The sequence below is a fragment of the Arachis duranensis genome, chromosome 3, assembly GCF_000817695.3.
Source record: "Arachis duranensis cultivar V14167 chromosome 3, aradu.V14167.gnm2.J7QH, whole genome shotgun sequence".
Classification (NCBI taxonomy): Eukaryota; Viridiplantae; Streptophyta; class Magnoliopsida; order Fabales; family Fabaceae; genus Arachis; species Arachis duranensis.
The window spans coordinates 10104587-10104897 of record NC_029774.3 but is presented as its reverse complement, the minus strand read 5'-3'; the positions used below and the strand labels follow the sequence as shown (position 1 = coordinate 10104897).

Sequence of the window (311 nt, the reverse complement as noted above, 5' to 3'; positions counted from 1 at the left end):
CCTTCTGGACACTCTTCTACTTTTGTAAGGAATCATGTACCTACCCATGATCCTCATTTGGGACAGGCAACCATGTTAAAGCAGCCACAAGGTATTGGCACCCAATTTGGCACACCAGGGCAAAACTTTCAACCTCAGTCTCTTGGACCTGCAGCGCCATATAATCAAGGTCAGGAACCTCCTTTTCATGCTGGTGCATCTAATTCATCTCGTATTGGAGGGCCACGATTTAGTGCACAACCTTCTAGAGATATGCACGGTGGGTTGACTGCCAATATGCTAGTACATGCTCCTGATGATTTTGGTTTCCG

The 311-nt window shown here is 46.6% G+C and overlaps 1 protein-coding gene across 1 annotated transcript in view; it reads left to right on the top strand.

Annotated features, from left to right (window-relative positions):
- LOC107477485 (uncharacterized) overlaps positions 1-164 on the top strand; it is a 3646-nt gene extending 3482 nt beyond the window's left edge. Inside the window, exon 6 of the mRNA XM_052258134.1 lies at positions 67-164. Coding sequence (XP_052114094.1) covers positions 67-164 — 98 coding nt within the window. The remainder of the gene's footprint in view (positions 1-66) is intronic.
- The last annotated feature ends 147 nt before the right edge of the window (positions 165-311 follow it).